General features: G+C 37.9%; 2 protein-coding genes across 4 annotated transcripts; both read right to left on the bottom strand.

The window, feature by feature from the left end:
* Positions 1–1,870: 1,870 nt before the first annotated feature.
* LOC143447604 (sodium-dependent glucose transporter 1C-like) lies at positions 1,871–5,675 on the bottom strand. Of its 2 annotated transcripts, XM_076947760.1 has the most exons (11): positions 4,566–5,675; positions 4,313–4,493; positions 4,107–4,223; positions 3,903–4,010; positions 3,599–3,744; positions 3,386–3,479; positions 3,109–3,296; positions 2,867–3,004; positions 2,625–2,718; positions 2,358–2,491; positions 1,871–2,228 (listed from the first exon to the last, which is right to left on the bottom strand). In XM_076947760.1, the coding sequence occupies exons 1-11, from the start codon at positions 4,623–4,625 to the stop codon at positions 2,094–2,096; spliced, it is 1,395 nt and encodes a 464-aa protein (XP_076803875.1). In that variant the 5' UTR covers positions 4,626–5,675; the 3' UTR covers positions 1,871–2,093. The 2 variants fall into 2 exon arrangements, with proteins under 2 accessions (XP_076803875.1, XP_076803876.1); XM_076947761.1 differs by lacking the exon at positions 4,566–5,675 and having other exon boundaries at positions 4,107–4,246; positions 4,313–4,451.
* On the bottom strand, positions 5,073–17,029 carry LOC143447630 (sodium-dependent glucose transporter 1A-like). 2 transcript variants are annotated; one of them, XM_076947762.1, is made up of 12 exons: positions 16,832–17,029; positions 16,610–16,712; positions 15,742–15,922; positions 15,548–15,664; positions 15,330–15,437; positions 14,328–14,434; positions 14,087–14,180; positions 13,786–13,973; positions 8,220–8,357; positions 7,046–7,139; positions 6,038–6,171; positions 5,073–5,858 (listed from the first exon to the last, which is right to left on the bottom strand). In XM_076947762.1, the coding sequence occupies exons 2-12, from the start codon at positions 16,673–16,675 to the stop codon at positions 5,703–5,705; spliced, it is 1,383 nt and encodes a 460-aa protein (XP_076803877.1). In that variant the 5' UTR covers positions 16,676–16,712; positions 16,832–17,029; the 3' UTR covers positions 5,073–5,702. The 2 variants fall into 2 exon arrangements, with proteins under 2 accessions (XP_076803877.1, XP_076803878.1); XM_076947763.1 differs by lacking the exon at positions 5,073–5,858 and having other exon boundaries at positions 6,033–6,171; positions 6,926–7,139.
* Positions 17,030–17,335: the final 306 nt, after the last annotated feature.

Raw genomic sequence — 17,335 nt, 5'->3', positions numbered from 1 at the left:
TAAATACAATTATTGTTGTCACCAGACATCAGAGGTCAAACACAAGTTTCATGTTGCTAACCAGAAAATCAAGCAACGAAAATAATCAAAGTTGAAAAAAGACATAAGCTTAGGTCCAAGGAAATATTAATGTATTTATGAAAATTAATCTAGTTTTTCCCTGCACAAATAGAAAGTGACAAACTCTGCGGCTTGTGAATGTGACATGATGTGTGTACGGTACGCGACCCAGTTCTGGCTGCTCCACTCTTGCCTTAAGAAAACTATGTTTAAACTGAACACAAATACTGTGCGATACTTTACCAGAAGTAAAAATTGATTGTCCAACTATATTTTCAACGATAAATTACAAGCTGTCAAAATTTCACCGGAAAGAAATTGTAAGTCGGAAGCTATTTTCAGAAATCCTTGTAAACTTAAAACAAATCACAGTAACTGTCTTTAACAGTTGGACAAATCATTATAAATTTTAAATGTGAAAATATGAGTAGTAGCCTACAATATTGCTATGAAATTCCCAGCTTCGGGGTTTACATATATTCCTATAATCTTCCACCCTTACACTAGGCTACTTATTACATCATTGACGATTCCGAATTTATCACTACGTAACGCGTTGTGTTTCGTTGTATTCCGTATGTTGTAATATTACCCAATTTATGTTCCTGTGTAGGCTATTTTTGTAGTTCGCATCAGTGCTTTGCGATGGCAGTTTGATCGCTCGCTATGCTATACAGTTCAGTATTGTATCTGAAGTTAGCTCAAGCATAGTAGTTACACGCGATGAATTATTTCCAGAATCCCTTTCCTCTGCAGTTTTACGTAATATACGCTGCATTTTTGGTATAAATGACGTAGCCTACTTACTTGAACAATCTGGCTAAGTTTCAGTACTAGGTTTTTCAAACTTCTGTATATTTTCTCCGATCATTGTCAGGAAATTTGTATCAAATTTATCAACGAATTGTTATGACCAATTTCCGATGTGTGTGAGAAATGCTTGCCGATTAATGCTGTAGTACGTATATATACTTCAGTAATTTAACTATTCATCCTATTCTACTTTCATTCAGTATACTTTCATTATTTAGTCATTCTGATACTGCTAAGTTTATAGCTATCAAGAATTCTGTGAGTTGTACTTATCAATAAAATCAATGAAAGAATTGTTTCGGAGTGGAATTAAGATCTATCAGGGATCTTATCATAAGACGCAACCAGACCTCAATTGAAAGTGGACGCTGACGTTTCAATATCGTCGGAATTGATCGTCTATGCCTATTACAGTAAATGAGTCAGGCTGTGAAAAGATATTAACGACTAGAGAATCAAGACTCATTATATAATCGGTTCATTGGCAAACCAAGCTTATAAATATTGTAATGGTTGGATTATCTGGACACTTTTGACCAGCAACTCAAGTCCATTACAAGCTTGACACAATTCATTACAACCCGGATACCATTACACTCCCTAAACGTATGGTTCCACTTGGCACAGTAAGTTACTGAGAATCTTGTTTTTGCATTATCGTGTTGCCAATTTATGATATACCTAATTTTAAGAGCCAAATGAAATACGTAATTAATAATTTTACTAGTGATAATCGTAGTAATCAACACACAAGTTGATGTTCGTTAGAGCTTTCTTAAAACACCACTCGATTTGGCAACCTTCAAACCAAACTACGTGTCTTACCACCTAGTTACAACTTTGACGAAATGCCAGCTGCTTATTTTTACCCGACGTCGCAGCGAAATCTGGTCATCTCGGACGATTGTATAAAAGTCGAACCTGCCCTGAACCTTAACGCAAGTGTCGGAATAATCCACTTCAACGAATAAGAAGCCTTACTACAACACCATTGTGGCATTTTTTTGAATTTTATTTGCATAAGCAAACGGTAGTAAACGTTCGTGTTTTGATCATAAACAGTATAAACACGAGGATTATGTCTGGTTTAAGGTGAATGAGAGATTCCATAGAAGAAACAGTGTCAAAAACGTTAAAAGCGTGTGGATGTATAGCATTGAAGAAAACTTAAAGTTCCATTTTCCAGAGAAACCACTCATACAGCGTAAACTAAAGTCAGGCTACGTCTCATCATCAGTCCCACGCAAACATGCGTCAGCATTGACATATCGCAGTTTTTTGTGGCGCTTGTTAGCCCAAATGGCCCCGGCAAAGCATAGAGCATTAGCGCAACTCAAGGCACAAGCTAGGTACATCTGCAAAGCAGTTAAACAATCTTATGTCATCTGCCAAAGTTGTTATGAAATAATCAAGGTTTTGCTTATGAAAAATATACATTAGTATAAAGTCGAAAACCATTGGCTTAAAAGGCTACAAACACTTACCACGTTGAAGGGTGAGCTTTGAAACAATAATCCACCCAATGGTAGCGCCACTACGCATCCCAAGGTACCACCCAGAATAAATATGGTCATATATTTCCCGCTCACATTGGTTACTTGGGAGAGCCATGTTACACCTATACAATTAACATTTAAAACTTAAACATAAATAATGACCAGCTCGAGGGACAACACTGCAAGTTTTTACGCGTCAGAAGATGTCTTATTATCACTATCAGCGATGTGGAAATAATACTGAGCGCCGTTTACCAGATGGGTATAAGGGTCCGACGAAAAATCCGTGCCCAACCGAAACTATCCAAGACACCGCATGGAAGGACTGACCGAGTGTAACCATTAACACCTGTAATGTGGAGCAAAGTTTCGTCGGAATGTTTAAACGTGTTTGCAAATACATTCTATGAATGTATCACACGTTTCATGTGAGATTGTAACCCAAACTGCAAAGACTTAGCCTACATATACTTATTTTTGATCGTTTTGACACTTACCATCATTACTATTGTACCAGCAATACTGATAACGGAAATACTTCTTGGTTTAACGTAGCTTGCTGCAAATATACCCAAGCCACGACCCAAAAAGAAACCCACCCAATACAAAGAGTTAATTTGAGCAGCCTGCGATATCTAAACCTCAATGCAAAACAATCACAGTAAAAAGGAGAGGATTCTCTATACAGAGTAAATATTAACAGAGGTGATAGATAAAGAAACTTTTTGCCATTACTTACCGAAAATCTCAGATCTGAGCACACCGAAACAGAGTAAATAAAACTACTGAACAGTATCTCGTTTCCTACTCCGCAGAAAAAATATCCCAGTACAGGAATGAATACGTAGATGACGTCACACAAGGGCTCCTCCGCTCTCTTTTCAACTTTGACCGCTCGTGATTGGTCAAAACTTGAAAACGACTTTCCTGCTCAAATCAGTATATAGTTCGTCATCACCTTATAGGTAGCAACTCGGTACCAACATTCTCGTGATATTTCTAGGCCTATTACTTACTGTCGGCTTTCAAGCAAGCTAGCATGATGGTGGCCATGGTCGCAACAACAAAATATGCCCCTATGATGATGTAAGTCCATCCCACCGGATTAAACTAGTAAGTAAGTCGATCAGACAATAGCAAAGTCAGATGATACAAGTTAAGATCGTTTTTAGGAAAGTTATTATTTCCGAAAAGAGCGATATAAACACAAGTATCCAATTGCGACCCACCTTTTTAGCAAAAGTTGTTGTTGCAAGCTGTGTCGTTGTATAATTGGACTGGTTTGCTGATGATTGTTTAACACCGTTACTATCAGACCTTAAACATTCCGGATCGACACCAACTTCACCATACTCCATAGCCAGAAAGGGCTCCGCTTTAAAAAATTAGTGCCAAACTTGTTTTTCCAAGTGTTTAAAACATACATAAAAGGTACATAAAATCTGTACTTAAAAACCCACTGTAGCAACAGCTTGTTTTTATATAAGAGGGCCCAGTTTCAAGTTTCATATTCGGTCAAACCTATTACATTACCTATAAAAGGAGCAACGAAACCACCAACGCCAACCGTGAAATGATAAAGGTAAATAAGCGGACGGGATGCCGAAGGTCCCCAAATCTTCAGTATCACTCCTTGCAAACCTGAAATTTTTATGCGCAGAGATTGCCTTGTATGATGACAAATTTGGGAAGAACAGTTTTTGTACATAACTTCTGCAGAAATTTTTCATAACAAACCTGCGTCCAGGTAACCGAACGTAACGCCCAGCAGAGTGATGACAAGGAACAATACCCATAGAAATGAGATCCATGGAACCAACAAGTTGCAAAGAGCCATGACACCCAGGCATATAGCTGCATCAGCAAATTACGTAAGCCTTGTATAAAACGGTTAAATAGTTTTCAAAATTTAGATTCAGTTGTCAGTTTAAAACAGAACGTACCCATGAAATACAGCGGATTGCATTTGCCTATCGTTTTGTGAGTAACAAAACTGACCAATAACCCTCCGGCAAGCAAACCAAAGAACGTTCCGCTTTTAGCAAGTGACACCGAACCCACATCTGACTTGAGAATTTCGGCCAGATAGAGCAAAGTGGGTCCAGAAATTGACAAGACGTAGCCCTGGAAACAGTGACCCACTTTGTTACTCGAGTAACGGATGATACCATATACAGTATTGGCTACAAGGCTTACCTGCCCAAATCGTATGAAGTATATATCAGTCAACAAAATGATAGACCAGGCCGACCACATCCTGTTTAAATAGAATGATACTGCTGGTATAATAGTCGCTCTTGGTACTACGTACAAAGCTACAGTGACAGACTTTTTACGTTGCTGAAGTGATGTTAGTGCTTTATCGTTATCATAAGATGTACGTTGAAATATACAAGCTTAACATAAACAAGCAGATATTTCGTTGTTAAATACAATAAAGTTTTTACAGTGCAAGCTTTCGTACAAGCTGTGCAACACCAATAAGTGTTTATTAGAACTAGTAGCCTATAGCCTACTTTCCAAAGCATATAGCGCGCTTATATACGAGTCCTGCCTACTTCTACGTAAAATAACTTGCTAAAACTGAAACTTCTTAGCTTAAATTCGACACGGCCTGCACATACTTCCAAACTTCAACTAACCAAGTGTTATGAGCCCAACAGCAGGTCGCTTCACGGCGAGTTCTCTGTTTACAAATATTGACACAAGTAAGCTAATTTTATTTGCATTGTGTTTGGACAAATGTCATAAACCAGGGGAAGTGGGTTGGAGTAGAAAAAGTCTGCTGAGCGGGCGTTTTTTTGGCTGTCAGCAAATATTTTGTTTCTAGTCAGCATGTTTCATGATTTTTCATTACACTCTACAATGTGTTGTAGACGTTCTGAAGTTACTACATACTAGAGCTTGCAGGTTACGATCTAAGTATACTTATTCAAACATACAGAATAGGAAAACATGAATTTTCAATAAACATAGCCTACAGTATAAGTTTAGTTTAAACGATTATAGTATAGCCTATAATGCATAGAGCACAACCAACGACTGAATAAATAACATAGCGATAAGTTTGACACCAAACTACAAAATAAATTAAATTCAAATACCTAAAGTTTTGAATTAATTTTATTTCGCCCTACAAATATACAAGATTATACAGTATTTCCAGAACGTGTCCTAAACAGTGTTTCGAAATCAGGATTTGTGTTAACAGTAGCACCGGCATGCGTTGTAGTAAGCCAGCACACTAGCACAGTGAAAAACTGAGTGATTCCCTGGGAAGTAATTACGTACATTTCCCAGTTTTTCTTCGCTCTTTTGTCCAGTCGTAATGTATTAAGCCTTGACTTCTCCGTTCTCAGGACTTTTGCCATTCAAAAATATTTCGCCTTCCGCTTCGTGCCGACGTTTTTTTTTATAGCGTTTCGCGGCGAACACAGCCCCGGCGAAACACAGCGCGTTTGCACAACTCAACGCACAAGCAAGGTACATCTACGTGGAAAAGTATTGCAGTGTGAAACTAATCGTATAATGCAATTAAAACAAAAGAATTCCAATTCTGTCCAGCAGCTCGGTTACTTTACTGACGGCAAAAAATTTTCTCTCAAGTAGCTTACTCCTGGCGCATTCCATCGGCCTTGCTAACTGCAGAGCCTGACTGTTACACTTACCACGTGAAACGGAGAAGTTTTGAAGAGCCAGCCGCCGAGGGAGAGCATCGTGGTGCAACCAGTCATACCACCAAGTATAAAGATAAACATGTACTTGCCGGACACATTAGTAACCTGAGATATCCAAGTTACACCTGTTAAAGATAAAAGAACTTGGGTAAGCTTGGTCTCGTTTAAAGGAAGGGGCCGATGCAGAGGCAACATTGTCTACAATTAATGAGCTTTGTTTGTCAGGTTCAAGAATTAAAATTAATTATTATGTATAAAATTAAACATATAATTACACCTCTAGGGACAATTCAACCAATGGACGATTAAACCAAGGACTTTTCAGACATTAGTGGGGTAATCCTGGGTTTAGCTGCCTTGGGCGGAATTAACCAAGAACCGTTGAACAAACACAATATTATAAGTTACTTTTCTAGAGCACTTTCTACAAGAATTGCGTTCTGGCTCAATTTCACCACTGTAACTTTAAGGTTATCACAAATGAACAGTATAGCCTCCACTATGTTTCGAGAAACTAAAACTTAAATTGAACTCTAGCATTCATACAGCTTGGAGCCAGAACACAGCTAAAAAAAAATTGATGTTGTCTGAACCGTGTTAACCAAATTAAGTAAAATAAAAAAACAGGATATAATATGGCAGTCTGAAGATTAACTCATTTCACAGTATATCTGAAGAAGCAAGTTTATGCTTGCGAAAGCTCGTGTAGAAAAATATAAAGTTAACCTTCAGAGTGCCACACTATATCCTAATTTTTATTTTAGCTAAATAAAAGACTGTTAAATGTGTTAAAGACTGTTGACTTAAGAAAGCTACTGTAAATAAAAGGCTAAAAGGCATTTCTCAATGGAGGACTCAATGGTAAATGGTGGTCCTAACCTTCGCCTTTATTTGTGTACAGTTGCAAATATTCGATTCAGTAGCATCGATGCGTTGTGAGTTCAACAATCCAAATTATAACACTTATGGAAGTAGCAAGCAAAGAAGCTTCCGACTCACCGGAAGGGTAGAGAGGTCCAACAAAGAAACCGTGGACGATTGACACCGCCCAAGTAACCTGTGGCGTAGTTCGGCCGAACAAAACCAAGATCCACTAAAAACAGCAATATACGTCAGTTAACCTTGGTACACGGGTTAAAACGTTTTTGTTTTGTAAAGAAAGCGTTGAAAATAAGCCTAATCAATTGCTTAATCTTTTTCCTATATTCTTTTGGTTCGTTCATTGAGTTCGACTGGTGTTGTGCTATAGTAGCCTAAACAGAAGTAACAGAACTTGTAGCATGTTAAAAAAAATGTTACAGCCAAACGCAATCTCAAATCAAGTATTTTCTGAAAACCTATTGCGCAGAGTTATAACCATCGGAACGAAACAATACAACAATTAAACCGCGTTTAAGTAAGACATAAATCTTTCGCTCTTTGATTAACTCAGCAAGGCAATGATTAATTTATTGAACAGAGGGATCTATACCAGCTGTATTTGACGTCATTGTATTGGTTCGTACCTAAACGTATTTTAGATCAATGCAAAGCAACTGTAAGAGAAGTCGTTTCAGCAAACTCTTTTAGCTGTGTGAAAATTTATGAATGCGATCGCCCCTTTCTAACAACTTTCCAATTCCACTAAGGGTTTATAACGTCAGTCAATGAGTAATAAGAATCTCAGAACAGAAGCCTTGAAATATTTTAGGACTTTGTCCTGGGCTAAAGCGTACAGAACACTGCTTCCTGGATTATTTAATTATTCGTGCCTCATTTAATTCAATTATCCGGTGGCCTGATCCAGCGACTTACGACGCAACAATAAAATAAAACAAACGAAGTGTGAAGCCTTCCGCACCTTGAACTATATTACTATACAGTGCGTTTGATGTGCAGTAGTCTATTCTCATTAATGTTATTGTACTTGCAGTTCATCGTTAGAAACCAAATCTTATACTGTATATAATTTTTTTAAACTGGCTTCATATTCGAAAGGCAACGTGACACGTAAAAGAACAGTTTTATCTTTTAATTATAAGAATTCAATTATTCGTTTTTTTGCTTATCTGTTTAAATTTCTGAAAACATTGTCCCAACTGGACCGGATAATCGAGGAAGCAGTGCATTTGAAAAAAAGTTAGGTGCTGAGTCATGCTGTAATCATAAGCTGTTCGAAAAATTGTACCCTTACCATCATTATTATAGTACCGGCGATGCAGAAGATGGCTATTTTCGCCGGTCTGATATAAGACGCTGCGAAAATCCCAGAACCTCGGCCAACCATCAAACCAATCCAGTACAGCGAATTGACAAGTGTTGCGTCAGGAATCTACGAAGAAGAAAACGAAAATGACATTCAATGCTACTAAATCAATGCACCATAGTACCATCTTCAATAACGTAATATGGTTGCTGTGGAAAGCATTTGTTAAACGCACATATACTTACATTTAAAATGATGGTGGCTAAATGTGATGACAAATGCATCGGCAACGACAAAAGCACTTTGTGTTAAAATAAAGTATTTAATATGGGGGAGGGACTAAGTTGAAATTCCCAATTTTACGTTTACGTGAATAAGACTATATACTAAATAGTACTCAAAAATTGCTTAACTTTTAAGTGGTTATCAATAAAATAAAACCCCATTTCATAGTCTTCCTATACAGCCTTTTTGAATGATTTACGTGAGTAGCATGGAATAAAAATTGTATTAAAATATAAAGTTTTGAAATTACTTTGTTCTTCACTCAACTAAAAATCTAGAGGCCACAAATTATTTACATAGTTTTCCGTTCGAACGGCGCGAGTCAGACGGACGACCATGTAGATACCGGTACAGCTTAAGCTGCCAATTCTGTCTATTTACGATAACAATGTTCGAATGAATTGTCAACGTGTGATACCAATTTTTAGATGCTTACTGATAATAATAACATGCTATAGGCATAATTCGGGCAAGTTATAACCAAGACAGTATACGGCCGTAAGAAGCATAACATACATATGCAATAGGCTAGACCAGTGGTTCTTAAACTGGGGTCCGCGGTCCTTTTGGGGTCCGTGAGACAATTTTCTGGGACCGCGAAGCACCTTCCAAAAATCGGCACTACTTGTCATCAAGCCAAAAGCTCGAAACCGGTTGAATGCGATTCACTATAATAGAGTTGCGTTGTCTAAAACGGAGCCAAACGTAGCCGAACTGGTTGCAAAGAAGCAGGTACACCCGTCACATTGATACCATAAAAACCAACGTGTTGTTTTGTGTTGATTTTTTAAGGGACCATGAGGCATTTAAAAAATTGCTAGGAGACCGTTGCGTACTTTCTTTTAAAAAGTTTGAGAACCACTTGTTAATATCACTACTCTCGTGATATTATGTGTTGAACTAAGTCGATAAGACGTTCGGCAGAATCTCTTGTATTTAGACAGTCTTCAACATGAACGTATTACTCCACATACGAATCACAATGCACAACCAAGAAAGCACATGGCTGTAGCATGGCCAACATAGAAATCTTATTACTTAGTTCATACCTATCAACATCCTCCTTTCTTTAAGTAAAGACTAGCAGTGAGAAGGCTTTATGAGCACACAGAAAATACTGAAATACCATCACACAGAAATACTGAAATAACATACTACTCGCAATATATGTGAGGCACACTTGAAGTTTAAAGCTACATGCATAATGAGTGGCAAGAAATAAAACAGTGAAGGTAAGGTGACACAAACACAGTATTTACAGTACAGAACAAGGTGACACAAACACAGTATTTACAGTACATAATCATTATATCTTACTGGCATTCTATGTGTACGATTAGGTCGTGTGTTAGCAACAGTGTAGTTGTTAGCTGTGGGTTGACTGTTTTGGTTAGGTGTCGCAAATGTAAAGTTAAAATCAGTATCTTCATACACATTGTTAGACTTGCTATGGTCAATACGAATATGTACTCGATTACGACAATAACGAAAACCATCCAATGATTCTACTAAATATGAACGAGGCCCAAGTATGCGTACAATTTTACCCTTTTGCCATCCCTTCTTTTCCGCACTTTGGAAATAAACTCGTTGGTTGATATACAATTTTGACATTGGTTGACTTTTGCTATCGTAGGTTTGTTTGACTGAGGTGCGGCGTTGATGACGACGATTGATGTCAAGATGTTTGCTTTTTGGAATGTGAATCGGTATCACTGATCGAGTTGGTCTACCAAACAATATCTTTGTAGGACTGCAGTTGACGTCTTGTCGTGGCGTATTGCGCAATTCCAAAAGTGCCAGCCATTGATCTTTCCCATCTTGTGCAGTACGTCTCAGCATGTTCTTTAGTGTTTTCACAGCAGCTTCCGCTTTTCCATTGCATTGTTGATGTCCTGGTGATGATTTGTAGTGCTGTATGGCCCATTTTTGACAGAATCTTTGAAATTCTGTAGAGATGAACTGGGGTCCAGAGTCAGATACAATGCATTTAGGAATTCCATATCGGGCAAAATGACGCTTCAACGAAATGATGACGTGCTTTGCAGTTGTTGAGGTCATGACATCAATTTCAGCAAAATTTGAAAAATAGTCAACCGTGACTAAATAAGACTTTTGGTTCAACTCAAATAAATCAACACCAACTTTTTCAAATGGTGATAAACCTTCGGGATGTAGCAGTAATGGTTCTCGTTGGTTGTTTGGCTTTGCTTGTTGGCATATTGTGCAATCATGAGCCAGTTGTCTTAATTCTGGTTTTGTTCCACATTGTCAGCTGTTTGGTGCAAGGTTGGAGTTGAGTATATCGCACATACTTCTTACATATAGTATTGACGTCAGCACCGGTATCCAATTGAAATCGTACCGTGCAACCATTTACTTGAAGTAAAGCAGTCAGTCTGTCTTTTCCATCATGCACGGCATGCAAAAATTCTTGTTCGGGTTTATTTTCCACCTCTTGAAATGCAGCTTGCTTATCTTCAATGCAGTGAACTCGTGATCGACATTTTGATTTGAAATGATTCAAACCATGACATTTTGCGCATTTCTTCCCATACGCAGGACAAAATGATTTTCCACGTTTATGGCTTTTACCACAAAAGTTGCACTCTGACAGGAGTGATGTGTGACGACTGGTTCCTCTGTTGGCGTATTCATGCTTGTTGCTACTGACTTTTTGTACGGTACCATCTTCAACTTGCATTTGTTGCGATTGTGCACCAGACGAATCAAAAGAACGACAGATTTGAATGGCTCGGTCAAGAGTGAGGTCATTTTCTCTTAGTAGCACTTGGCGCACCTTATCAGGAACAGTAAAGATTATCTTGTCACGTAGCATGCGACTTTTCATGTCTCCAAAATTGCAGGTTTCTGCACGACTTCGAAGCTCTATTAAAAAGTGATCAAAGTTGCCTGTTGACCATTTGGCTCTCCAGAATTTGTATGCTTCAAGGGACTCATGCTGCCTTGGGTTGCAATATGCGGCCATTTTGTTGAACAGTTCTGCCGGGTCGTCCTTGTCTTGACCTGTTGTGTAAATGAAGTGCTTGGCTACACTTATCATACCAGATCCAGCACAATTAAGAATGGTTGATCGCTGAACTTTGTTAGGTTTCGCATCAGCTCCACTGGCTATAAGATAGACTTCTACCTGTTCTTTCCAACGTCGGTAGTCTTCCGCTAAAGACGCTGAATGTATGTCTAGAGGTTCTGGTAACCGTAATCCTTCCATTGCAGATGGATAGTTTGGATACTATCAGGAAATAGGCTAGTACTGTACAGTATTGTAGGTCTATGTTAGTATACTTCGTAGGATCAACTTGTTACAACACAGGATTCGCTGCCACCATGTTAATATCACTACTCTCGTGATATTATGTGTTGAACTAAGTCGATAAGACGTTCGGCAGAATCTCTTGTATTTAGACAGTCTTCAACATGAACGTATTACTCCACATACGAATCACAATGCACAACCAAGAAAGCACATGGCTGTAGCATGGCCAACATAGAAATCTTATTACTTAGTTCATACCTATCAACACCACTGGGTTAGACTCTAGCTCTAGAGTCTAGAGCTTAGATCACCTATGCGTATAACTGCAGGTCTAACGTGAAGGCTAAATACTTTTGTTACATTTTGTCGTTCCACCCATGATCAGACTATCCTAAATGCCAAGTTTCTGTAGCCTATACATTGTGACGATACTTTAGCTTGGAAAGCGCTTTCATACAGAAAGTACAATTATTTTTTCGTTTTCGTTACATCTCATTGCAATAGCTTTAGGCAAGAGGTGGTGGTGGCGTTAAGGAGTACACTAATAGTACAGCTCGCAGCAAAGGATGGTCGGTCAATTCAACGAAAACAAACAACGAAACAAAGTACTATAGCGATAAAAAAACTTTCCTTCAAAACCATCTAAGGTTTTTTTCATTAGGCGAAATATAGTGCGTTAGGTTATGCATACTATAGGCTTACATGAGCTGCAGTTAGCAGATGCATAATTAATAAGGTACTTACATGAACTTGCTAAAAAATTGACGGATCGATATTTTGAATGCGTTCCATGATAAAAAGGGAATGCTGCAGCACCGCAATAAGCATATTCAATTGAAAGTATTTGTAGGTCTACTCTATTTGACAACTGCTTTTGACTGTAAAAGCAAGTAGTACATTCATGATAAAAACCAAGGTGACTTTTCTTTGAAACCAAAATGCGGTCAAACCAGCCTCAGTGCTTTAAATAGGTTAAATTCTTCCTGTTTAGTTGAACCTCATTTACGTGCACTATTTCAGTCGATTTTGTAAAGCAAATCAGCAAAGCCCGATCAAACAGTTTAAACTAATTGACTTTCACATTAATAGTTATATATGGCAATATAACTTTTATTCTGTAAGTTTCCGTTTCTCAAGTTCATAATATGCATCCCGCTTATTATGTCATAATGGCATAGTGTCTTATTTCATTTATAAGTAGGCTACTATAGGGCTACTGCATAACAATTAAAAACTTTAAGATACATCTAGGAGTTTTATATGGGGAATCCTCCAGTTGAGAAATAAATCAAGTCGTTTATAAAACAGATGAATTTCGCAACCCCGCACGGCTTACAATGTTGTTACAGTTTAACAATGTATATATAATTACAGTATATCATGTTTTCGATGATCTTTACTGTGATATCACAGAGAGCGCTGGGTGACCACATCTATAATGCGGGATCACGTCAATTGACCGTGAACAAATTCACCGGCGACAATTGGTCGTGGTCAACTGACCGGCAACAAATTGGCCGGCGACACAAATCAACCGCTACGCATTTTATTTTTATTTTTTACGCAAATTAGCATTGTTGTTTATTCAAATTATATGATTTAAGTGATAATATGATTTAAGGTCAGTTGGTTCTAGGTAAATTTACGTCACGGTCAGTTGTCCCCCGGTCAGTTGTCCCCGGTGAGTTTGTTCGCGGTCAATTTCCCACGGTTAATTGTCGTGGAACCCTATAATGCATCGTCGAAAAATAACCTAAACACTATGAAAGCAAACCGTGACAACCGTGACAATTTCCCGTTTTCCACTCGTAACAGTGTAAAACGGGAAATTACATATCGATTGACAAAAACGTTAACGAGAAATAAAGTTTCCCGAAAACATAACTAGCATAGTAACGTATTTTGCGACTAAAACATTTTGGCTGCTTTTTTACTAAGGTATACACTCAAGTATGTTGGCCAAGTCAAAAGTATAGAAAAAAGTAAGCTTACCGAAAACTTTAGCTCTGAACAGACTGCCACTGGATATATGAAGCTGTTAAACAAAATCTCATTGGAAACACTGCAAAAATAATAACCAATCAAAGGCGCGAAAACCCATATCAAGTCTCTGATTGGCTCTTCTTTTCTTTTCTCAACGGTCACGTTTTCAGAAGCAGAAAACTTCTGAAAAGCTTTTTCTGCAAAAAAGCAGTAAAAATATAATACATTTCTAACGCCGCTGAATATTACGGTTCTCATAAACGACCGGGCAAGGCTGAAATCTACTCCTATAGATCTAGTTTAAACTTACCATCGGTTTTGAAGTAGGCAAGAGCAAGGGTGAGGATAGTAATGACGAAAAAGTATATGCCGATAATTATGTATGACCAGGCAACAGGATTGAGCTTAAAATCGTTAGAATATCGTTAGAATCATGTCTCAGCGCTGTCGCGAGCATTGTTTGTTCAATACGGTTGGCAAAACACAACCTACTACTTTCAACATTACATCAACAGTAAAGAAAATGCCTCATTCACAATTTTACAACATACTTCCTGATCGCCGACCGCTGATGTTGATGAGTCATTAGAAGTTGAATTGCCTGGACAATTTGGATTATTTTCTCGGTGGCCGTACGCCTTAAGCAGAAAGGGTTCGGCTGAAAATGTAACGATGATATTACAAAAACATGCTTATCAACCGCAGTATAAAGTGTTTGCAAATTGTTTAACGCTTTAGCAGGCCTGTTTTTTGCGACCCATGACAACCGTTCCCAATGCGAACTTGCCATACCATCTTTTCCCATGAGCATGAAGTGTTCCGCAGGCTCTAGCAACTACTTCTTTCTTAGGAGCAATCAATATTTTGTTTTCGCCACAATGATAACTGATAACGGTCATTTTTTTTCTCTCACATTTCAGAAGTTATAAACATCGCCATATTGTTTGTTATCTGGTATATTGGAAATGGTTGCAGTATCGAAATTTTTCCTGACTAATCTAATTTTCTGATACAACAACTATTCCCGCTGCACATCAATAGCAATGCAGCAATTAAGAACTTGACCACAATTCAGCACAAAGAAGTTTTCGTATTCTGACTACAATCTAAGGAATCGATTGTGTTTGCGTGGATGGAATTCTTTGTACGTGGTTGCGGTTATTTGTTGTTTCAATTGTCTGACTTGTTAGAAACCATTCGTTTATAAATCCGCAGGGTAGATTAACTGTGATAACAAATTTGACACAATGGCAGGCAGTGAGCGACTTGACGGCAGATTTGTCTGTTTTGTTACACCCAAGCGTAACTGCACAGTTATGAAAGTAAAGCAGACTTAAATCAAAAACGCAACGACAAAAGATGAATATCACTTGCTTACTTTTACAAACATTTTCTTCCGATACTACTCCTGTGGTGTCTCATACATTTCACACGATTTCACAAGTTAGAACTTGGAACAAGGTTTATTAAAGTTGCTGTGTTGAACTATCCACGCAATTCGCCGTAACAAGAGAGTGGAAAGTCAGGTAACGAGACATTGAGCAAAAACTTACCAATTATCGGAGCGAAAATTCCACCGATACCGATCGTAAAATGGTATAGATAAATAAGAGGACGCGATGTTGTTGCGCCCCAAATACGAAGGATGATTGCTTGAAGACCTACAGTAATCGTTATCGAACACAAATAAAACATGTTTTAATTTTTCTGACGTCGTTTCCATGGAAACAAAAAAACTGTTATAACATGATTCAACTACCGACGTGCTCACCTGCGTCTAAATATCCAAATGTGATGCCAATTACCATAATAGCAATGCTCATGATCCAAATTGAAGTGAGCCAAGGCGTAATTAGATTGAAAAGTCCTTTCAAAAAGAGGAAGATGGCTGAAAATAAAAGGAAAAATATTCTCTGCATGTGTCGACGACTATAGTTAACGATGTTGTTAACCTCGAAAACTAACCCATTAAATAAAGTTGGTTTATCTGTTCCTTTGTTCGGTGCATTACAAAACCAACCATTACTCCACCAATAATAACTCCCACGAAACGAAGACTAAAGGCAAGTGAAAACGACTGTATTTCGGTATGTACCAGCTCCGTCAAGTAAAGCAGCGTTGGTCCGGAAAGGGAAAGCACGTAACCCTGAAATGCAAACGGAAGTCTAGAAAAACTCAAATAAAAAGTTTGTTGGTGAAATACACCACTGATACAGTATTTCACAGCACGGCATTAAATTTTATCGTAGACTCAAAAAAGAGGTATTATGTGCCTCTAATACTTGGGGTTTTCGGTGCTGGATAGTGAACAAGTTGTCTACAACCCATTACGCTGAGGCTGAGGCTTATAAATTGTATGTATTAAAAATATGTGAAAAATAAATGTTCGTGGAATTTGTAATTAAATAATGTAGTAAGGAAATTGGTAAATGGAAGTTAAAATTTAGGTATAGTTACTATTTTGTGCGGCCAGAAAATTCCATTCTTAATTGTATGGCAAATAATCCATATTCGCACACACGGGCTCGGTTTATATGTCCATTGAATTGGTAAGTTTGCCAGATGAATTGCTATAGGCCAAAATAGGGCAGGATTATACAGGATAGGGCAAAATTGTCAACAACTTCCACACCGCAATGAAGGATTAACTAATACAATCGGTGCACTGTGCAGATATTTTACTGATAAGGTATTGCATTACTTACAATAATGTATTTCGTTTAAAACAACTGTTTAAGGGAAAACGGTTTGTAATGATGAGCAATGACCGCATGTATTTAAGGAAAAGAGAGATAATACATAGACGAAGCTTGATCAATAATTGACATCATACCATTCCGGTTCTTGCCAAGTATATCGTGACCAAGAGCAGAATAGCCGAGGTGGGCCACAGTTTCATGTCGGTGTAGTTACTCTTCTGCTGAAGGTGTCCAACCCTATAATTCACAGATTTAAAATTCTTTTGCTACTAAACGTTAGATTCATCCAAATGACAGCGAGTTAGATACTTAAGTTTGACCAAAAAATTTCCCTTAAAGACACAAAAATCACAAACCGTTGCCAACACTCCAAAGATTTAACGAGCCAAAAAAACACTCCAAGTGGCAAGCAGCTGTTTGAGATCAAGGAAGTAATTGACGAACGACTTTTAGAAATCGATTATGGATAAGTCCTGGCTAATTCAACACACGAGTGCTGCACTTCGCATACGTTTACTTTACAATAACCGCTACAAACGTTTATTAAAATGTTAAAATCTGTTATGAAGATTACAAAAAGACAGGTAATTAAATGTCCCAGAATGTTTCATCGTAAAACCAACAGTTAGTTTCAGTCATGAATAATTCTACAAATAGAAATAAAAACAACATACTCCAATAAACAATGCTGACGCTTTTACAAGCATAATTTGGAAACTCCCGTAAGAAATATTTGCATAGTGAGAGCCCAGGGTAAAGCATAAGTGATAACTGTATCTCTTGTTAATTTGAAGTGCGGTCTTATAACAGGCACGCTAAACCTTAATATCTTACACAAAATATAAGTATGTACTATATTG

Source organism: Clavelina lepadiformis, chromosome 1 (genome assembly GCF_947623445.1).
Source record: "Clavelina lepadiformis chromosome 1, kaClaLepa1.1, whole genome shotgun sequence".
Lineage (NCBI taxonomy): Eukaryota > Metazoa > Chordata > Ascidiacea > Aplousobranchia > Clavelinidae > Clavelina > Clavelina lepadiformis.
This window is presented reverse-complemented; position numbering and strand designations above follow the sequence as displayed.

What these genes read in the sequence shown, in the direction of transcription:
- LOC143447604 (XM_076947760.1), bottom strand. Translation starts at nt 4,625, where the DNA reads ATGTGGTCGGCCTGGTCTATCATTTTGTTGACTGATATATACTTCATA. An exon ending in AGCTTGCTTGAAAGCCGACA is followed by an intron (nt 3,297 to 3,385) that starts GTAAGTAATAGG and finishes TGATTTGAGCAG; the next exon opens with GAAAGTCGTTTTCAAGTTTT. An exon ending in CTGGTACAATAGTAATGATG is followed by an intron (nt 2,719 to 2,866) that starts GTAAGTGTCAAA and finishes TCCACATTACAG; the next exon opens with GTGTTAATGGTTACACTCGG.
- LOC143447630 (XM_076947762.1), bottom strand. Translation starts at nt 16,675, where the DNA reads ATGAAACTGTGGCCCACCTCGGCTATTCTGCTCTTGGTCACGATATAC. An exon ending in CCGGTACTATAATAATGATG is followed by an intron (nt 7,140 to 8,219) that starts GTAAGGGTACAA and finishes TGCTGTTTTTAG; the next exon opens with TGGATCTTGGTTTTGTTCGG. An exon ending in TGGACCTCTCTACCCTTCCG is followed by an intron (nt 6,172 to 7,045) that starts GTGAGTCGGAAG and finishes TATCTTTAACAG; the next exon opens with GTGTAACTTGGATATCTCAG.